The 7535-nt window shown below is 35.6% G+C and overlaps 1 protein-coding gene across 48 annotated transcripts in view; it reads left to right on the top strand.

Moving 5' to 3' along the window:
* Nucleotides 1-7535, top strand: part of LOC105489121 (protein tyrosine phosphatase receptor type D) — a 2338800-nt gene that overhangs the window by 2245158 nt on the left and 86107 nt on the right. For all 48 annotated transcript variants that reach the window (XM_011753819.3, XM_071078808.1, XM_071078779.1 and 45 more), the window contains one exon: nt 3113-3236. In XM_011753819.3, the coding sequence (XP_011752121.2) occupies nt 3113-3236 (124 nt within the window). The remainder of the gene's footprint in view (nt 1-3112; nt 3237-7535) is intronic.

Here is a 7535-nt window from a genome sequence, read left to right as displayed (position 1 = left end):
ATGTAAGCTGCATCCCATCTGTTTTATCACCCATGTGAAGCCAACCTCATTTTTAAAACTTGATTTCTTATGTAATTGCCCCAGAATGACACAGGATGATAAGTTGGGAAGAAATATCATTTGGGCTGGTGAGATAAAGGATAGTGATGTGTAGGTGTGTTTCTTAAGTTGGGCTTCTTCCTTTTGCAGTGGCATTCTGGATAGTTAAATAGCATCATGGCTTAGTCATTACCGGCTGTTAATTGTCAGTTGAGCTTTGGAATCCCACAGACCAGGTTTGAGGGTAACTGTATGAATCTTAACTGTGTGAGCTTAGCCAAATTACTTAAGTACCAGGTAGCACAGAGCCTGTCACAAAGAAGACCCTCAGTAAGAATAATTAAATTAATCTTTCTTTACTTCAATTTTATCACGTGCCAAATGGAAAAAGCAATACCTACCTTACAACAGTTGTGAAAATCAAGCATAATTCTTCAGGTAAAGCATAATGACCTAGCACGTATTATTATAATTATCCTGTTATTTGTTGGTCTTCATCTCATGGGCCACACTTTAAACCTAAGCATATTATCTAACATATGTGGCACACAACGCATGTTTCTATTACTCATTTTTAAAGTCTTCAACGTAGGTATCAAATAAGTTCTTCAGAAGGCTGAAAACATGTCAAGAGTGGAAATGGATAGGAGTTAACAGTGTCTTTCAGTTAATAGATGCAATTTCATTGCTATAAGTAAATGCGTGCCATCTTATACATCTGTGAGTGATCTTAGTCTAAGGAAAACAAGGATATCAGAGGGAGTGATATCTTCTACCAAAAGCATTGTACATATATCAGTGAGCTTAGTCACTTCTTGGGATGTTTAAATCATGTGTAAGAAGCTTATGTATCCAATAATGTTCATCAGTGTAAAGTGGAATAGCAGTGGTAGTTATAATTCCATGATCACATACTTAATCACTAAGCCATATAATAATGAGTGTTAAGTATTATAATTTTGGTATACTGTACAATGAAGTTTCCATAATTTGTTCTCTAACTCCCATGTTATATATAGGAATTACTCTGTGATTTCTCTTTATGAACTTCTCAAAAACATTTATTCATCAGTTGTATTCATTTGCCTAAATAACATCTGTAGAACCATTTACTGAGCCAGGTATAGTGTCGATGCAAAGATGACTAAAGCTGCATAGGCAGGAATTTAGAATTTAGGCTGTAGGTCACACAGAGCCAGTGGAAGTTATTAAATAGGGAGCCAACCTGTCCAGAGCTATGCTTTAGAAAGACAACTTTGGCAGCAGTATGTAGAGTGGATTGGAATAAGAGATTAGAGAAGGGATTTCAATCAGACAACAGACACCAATGTTCTGGATGTAGGAAGTAGCAGTGAGATTGCAAATTTGAGAGATTTTTAAGGCAGGCCCTCATCACCTAGTGGAGCTGCTCTGTGTGGATGGACATGGTTCAAGGTTGACTTGAAGGCTTCCACCAGGGCATCTGAATGCTTCAGTATCTTCGGCTCATAGCATGCTTGGGGAGAATTAATTTCTGCAAGGGAGATGAAAAATTTCCCTGAAAGAGCAAACTAGAAAGTCCCTTAATTACATTAGTTTTCAGGCTCTAAGGTATGGATAATTATTAATATTTTCCTGAATACTGCTCAGTGATTGACTATTTTATGTATAGATTACCACAGGCTAAGAAAGGAAAACAGTTTAATAATCCTTAGTAAATTTGAGGCTGAAATCTATACCGCTGAGAATTTTAGAATGCTTGGAGGCTGTTCAAGACTATTAACAGACTTGACTCTTTACACTTGTGGTTTTAATGTTGTGCTGCATTGCTGAATTCTGTGCCTTTTGACAGAAAGTTTGCACATCTTTAATATTTTGATAGCTGTTGGGGATATGTTTTACTCCCAAATTCTAGATATACACATAAAGGCATGAAAAATATCCAGCATCAAAAATAACTGCTAAAAATTCTGTTAACATAATATAGTATCTTTTTAAAAAAAAATATTACCTGGGTATAAACCTGTTTTATCATTCTTGAAAATTTGATTTTTATCATTTAAAATCATGTTTGTGTAATTAATAAACTTGTGTTTCCATATACCAATGAAATTATAAATCTTAAATATTATCAGCATCCTAGGATGAAAGAAAAACTATTTTGATTTCTATAACATTTCAGGAAATAAATTCCCCTAGAGTTTTATGATCAAACCTGAATTTGGTCTTGAAATGATAATTCTACTTAAATATTTTTAAATTACGTACTTTATATCTGTTTGATATTTATTTTAGACTGTTGAATAATTTTGGTTGAAATGCACCATCAAAGAAAGGGATAAAATCAGAAAAAAAAAAACTAATATTAAAATCAGGAATAAAAAGAAGCAAACTATAAACATAGTAACACATAATAATACATAGAAAAGATATAATGATGAATAGAAAAACAATTTATCTGCAGTGGGTTATATGTTATTAATCTAAGATGAGTATTAACTTTAACTGACCTCCCTTCTTTACTGTTCGTGCTAGCTATTTGAATTGTACAATTTGCCTTGGTCGTAGTGTGTTACAGAGAAACAGACAAAACGTTAAGTTGCCATTAAGTTGTAAACATTAGGTAAAGAATGAACAGTAAAGCCTGTGTCCATTGAAGCCAGTGAAAGACCAGTCAACTTAAAGACTCAGCTTAGGTCCAGATAGGAAAGAATAGGGAAGAATAATCCATATAAAATAAAGTTTACAGAACCGGAAGGAATATTGAACCAAGATAACTGGTAAACTACAGCAGCAGAGAGGGAAATGGAAAAGTGAAAAATAAGAACCTGCCTTTCCAATATTAACAGAACATCTATATTGATTTCATTTTTCATTTGAATCAATGTTGGTGACTATCACTGTTTCTGCAATGATTAATCATTTTTTTGTTATGCTGGTTATATTAGTGTTCAGCTTCACAGTTAGGATCATCTTGATGAAGTATGGCTTTAGAATTTTCCTGTTAAATCATGTTTATTACTAGTGATAAATGCCTATAATCTGGTGGTTTTCAGTATTGATTTTATGTGTATGTGTTGTTTTTCTTTTAAAGTCAATTGACCCTGGCCAGCAGTTCACATGGGAACATTCAAACTTGGAAGTAAACAAACCAAAGAATAGATATGCGAATGTAATTGCATATGATCATTCCCGGGTTCTCCTATCAGCTATAGAAGGTAAGGAAATGCAGACATCACTGATACTTTTATTTTCATGGATTTGAGTATGTGCATGAGAATATTGTTTTAGTGAGGTTATTAACCATCTATGAAAGTAATTAAGATGGCTGTGCCTGGTGGCTCATGCCTGTAATCCCAGCACTTTGGGAGGCCGAGGCGGGTGGATCGCCTGAGGTCAGGAGTTCGAGACCAGCCTGGCCAACATGGTGAAACCCCGTCTCTACTAAAAATACATAAACTAACCGGGCATAATGGCGGGTGCCTGTCATCCCAGCTACTCAGGACGCTGAGGCAGAAGAATTGCTTGAACCCAGGAGGCGGGGGTTGCAGTGAGCCAAGGTCATGTCACTTTACTCCAGCCCCAGCCTGGGCAACAGAGCAAGACTGTCTCAAAAAAAAAAAAAAAAAAAAAAAAAAAAAAAAAAAAGGAAAAAAGAAAGTAATTAAGATTCAAACATAGCTTTTTCCCACTTTTTCTTTCTCACACAAATAAATTATACGTAGGCACACAATATCCCTGATACCATATGACAGAAGTGCATCTCTCATTACCTTCTTGCCTTTACCCTAAAGATTGATAATGTAGTTGATGTTTTATATGGGAAGCAAATTGAGGTTGCCCATTTTACTGATGGTTTTTGGTTGTTATGCATGAACAGGTGATTGTCAGAGAGGCCCATAAAGTAAATGGTTATTTTAAAAGGGCAGAGGGAATTGTTTGTTTGTAAATAAATCTGGATATCCGATGGGGACTGTCTACAAGTTCAGAGTTGATAATGTGGTGATTAATATAAATTAAGTACGTTGGAAATGTCTAATTTCTCTAATTTGTGGACTGCTTGGTAATCTGTCTCTTAGAATTTCAGTAAGGAGTACTTTCCAGAGGGAATGTTTGTTCCTAAAAGGTGAGGGTTACTCCTCAAATCTATCCAGCTTCATTAAGGATTCATGAGGGATCATTTTTCCAGTGATAAATCCCTTTTGTGTGGCATATTAAAACAACTAGAAGTTCATCTTCAACACATAGTATTTTCATTAGTTATTGTGGCTACAGTAGCACATTGGATTGGAAAGTCCTTAGAAAATAGTTTAGGAGGCCACTTAAATCTTTCCCTCTAACAGTCAACCTGGATCACCCTTGGTACATGCCATGTTCACCCTCGTTAGTGCCCAGAAGAGTTTTATGGCCTCTTCATACTTGAAGGTTCACTGTTTACTTTCTTGAAGATATTGTAGAAAACAAATAAATTATACTAGCTTCAGACCCGGTTATTTTAAGGACTTTACAGTTGAAAGATGTTCATCTGTAGTTGTTCGAGTACCTATCCCTTTTTTCTGCCTCAGAAATCTCTGATGACCACCGCTTTATTTTTTAACTCTGACCACATCTCCTACCTGCTTCCTCTATGTCCAAAATTTATATGAAAGTGAAACTGCTTGAAAGCCTTCTTAGGAAGCACCATATGCTATTCAGACATTTGTTTCCAGTTTTTTGGGAAGAAAAACTATCTTTCAACATTTGAACAATCCTATACCTGTGGCCTTCCTTACCTCAACATGGCATTGTTTTGCATAGATATATTTTGTAGAATTCTCATAATAAATTTACTTTGGATGGTGGAAAATACTATAATCCCTTTTTTAGGCACCCAAAAATACTAGGTGTTCAAGAGTTAGCTTTTTTCCACACTGAAAACAATGATTTACATTTATTAAAATTTTACCAATACTAGATCAGGCATAGTAATGTCAAGTGGGTAATTGCTTCTTTTCAAATTCTGTTTAAAAACTGTAATTAATATATATGAATGATTACCTTACATTTATCTCTATGTTTTCCATTTTAAAATGTGAAAAAATATACAGTTTTTGTGGGGGGTCTCAATTCTCTTAAATCATCTCCATAATAAATGAAAAACTAAACCAAGTCAAAAATAGCAGAGAGAAATCCTTTTTCCATTAGCAAAAGCAAGGTAAATTATTGAAATAAAATAAAGGAATGTAAGTTGAGAATCTATTTGGCATGATCTTGCCTGGAGAACTTGCCAGTCTGCCTTTGCTGTATTGTAGCATTGTTTCCACTAAGAATTAGGTCATTCAATAACTACCCCTTCCCTGTACTTTTACTCACTTTGTCATTATTTTTCTTAACCTGTTATTTTCCACATCTTAACAGTAAAGTTTGTTGAGGGATAAAAAATATACCTCCTTGTATCTTTATTCTGATGGTTGGAAACTAAGCACATTTCATTCCTATGCTGGTTTTATATTATAAAAGCAAAAGCACTTGAGTCACACGAAAACCTGCCTTTTTATAGCGCTGTGTTCACAAATACATCCTAAATCTAGAGCTGACCTAAAAACCAAATGTCTTTCAATGTTAAGTGTTATGCAAAAGGTTAGAAGCATTTAATTGAAGTTTATGAGCTATAGAGAGCTTTCATCTAAATTACAACCGTGAACAGCATTTTATCTTAAACTAAGTGCTAACGAGCAGGTATTCATGAGGGCAGTCAATCATCCTGTATCTTAAACACAGAAGAGAAAATACTGGCAACTGGAACGACAGAAGCACTAATTGAGGCTTCTCCTCTAAAGACAGCTTTGATAATACAGGGCCAGCTTTTAGTATATTGAAATATTAAGTGATTTCATGCACAATTTATACAACTTAATGTGCTTGTTTTGCGTTCCAACCAATGTTACTAACTTAAGTGACTTTGGTTGAGAGTTTTAATTTGGGTGTTTTTGTTCTATTCTCAGTGGTGCTACTTACTCCTTACATTATTTTGCAAAGTGATCTGACAGACATTAGAACAACAAAAACTGGAAGTGGCCACAGTGATTGATGTTGTCTTTATATTTGTTTAATAGAGCAAGTGTATACCCTACTTCCACTGAGAGAATAACGGGGTAAAATTAAAAGAATCAGGAATTAGTGTGGGCACTAATGTGCTTACTGAACTTTTTGAAAATAGTGGTTCTTGGTGACATCTTTCCAAATCACGGTCATTTTATTTAGGCTAGGAAAAATGCAGAATAAATACAAAGGAGTCCTAATTACAAAATGGTTTCAATTGTTTAATTATAGGGTAAGCAGTATGGAAACAGAATTGAATTTTTGACAAATCCAATTACCATTGGCATCCCCTCTATGTTTAAGCAGTTCTTAAGAGAAAATAGTAATTCCTGAAGAAGAGGGCAATAGGATTTATTTTAATGAGTTAAGATAAATATTTTCTACAAAAAACTAGCTAGTATGATGGTGTGTTCCTATGGTCCCAGCTGCTCAGGAGGCTGAGGTGGGAGGGTTGCTTGAGCCTGGGAGGTGGAAGCTGCAGTGAACTGAGATCATCCCACTGCACTCCAGCTTGGGTGACAGAACCAGACCCCATCTGGGGAAAAAAAAAAAAAAGTAAATATTTTCAAATAAAGACCAAATGGAAGCTAATACTTGGATATGCATAAGCAGAATGTATAATATATGCTTAAACTTGTAGAATCCAAAGTTGTTCACAGGGTGAACTATATATATATATAGTCTTTGTTGTTCTTTGTTGTTGAATTGAAATATATATATAAATATATATATATATATATATATATTTTTTTTTTTTTTTTTTTTTTTTTTTTTGAGACAGAACCTTGCTCTGTTGCCCAGGCTGAAGTGCAGTGGCGCGGTCTGGGTTCACTGCAAGCTCCGCCTCCCGGGTTCACGCCATTCTCCTGCCTCAGCCTCCCGAGTAGCTGGGACTACAGGCACCCACAACTGCGCCTGGCTAATTTTTTGTGTTTTTAGTAGAGATGGGGTTTCACCGTGGTCTCGGTCTCCTGACCTCATGATCCTCCCTCCTCAGCCTCCCAAAGTGCTGGGATTACAGGCGTGAGCCACCACGTCTGGCCCCAGAAAGTATATTTTTATTAGGAAAAGAAAATGGACAAACCACAAGATGTAGAACAAGGAAATCTGAGGTTGGGTCACTAACCACCTAGGTAACCCTGACTTCTTTGAATATCAGTTTTCTCAGCGGTAATCTCTTTCATTTCTGACTTCTAAGAGTTATCTCTATGTAGTTTCCTTATCAGTTGTTTTATTTGCTGTACACAAGAGTCTAATGAAGCAGCAGTATAAGCATTTTGCTAGATATACAGGTGTTCACATTTATAGATGAGAAAACTGAAGCTCAGACAGGATTGGCCCAGAGTCACACAGTATATAAATAATATAACTTACTAGAATCCAGCTCTTCTGATTCCTGGTCTGGGGCTTCCACTTGCCCACATCACTCATAATAC

Source organism: Macaca nemestrina, chromosome 14 (genome assembly GCF_043159975.1).
Source record: "Macaca nemestrina isolate mMacNem1 chromosome 14, mMacNem.hap1, whole genome shotgun sequence".
In the NCBI taxonomy this organism is placed as follows: Eukaryota; Metazoa; Chordata; class Mammalia; order Primates; family Cercopithecidae; genus Macaca; species Macaca nemestrina.
Note: the sequence above shows the minus strand (reverse complement) of the source record. Positions and strands in the feature narration are given on the sequence as shown.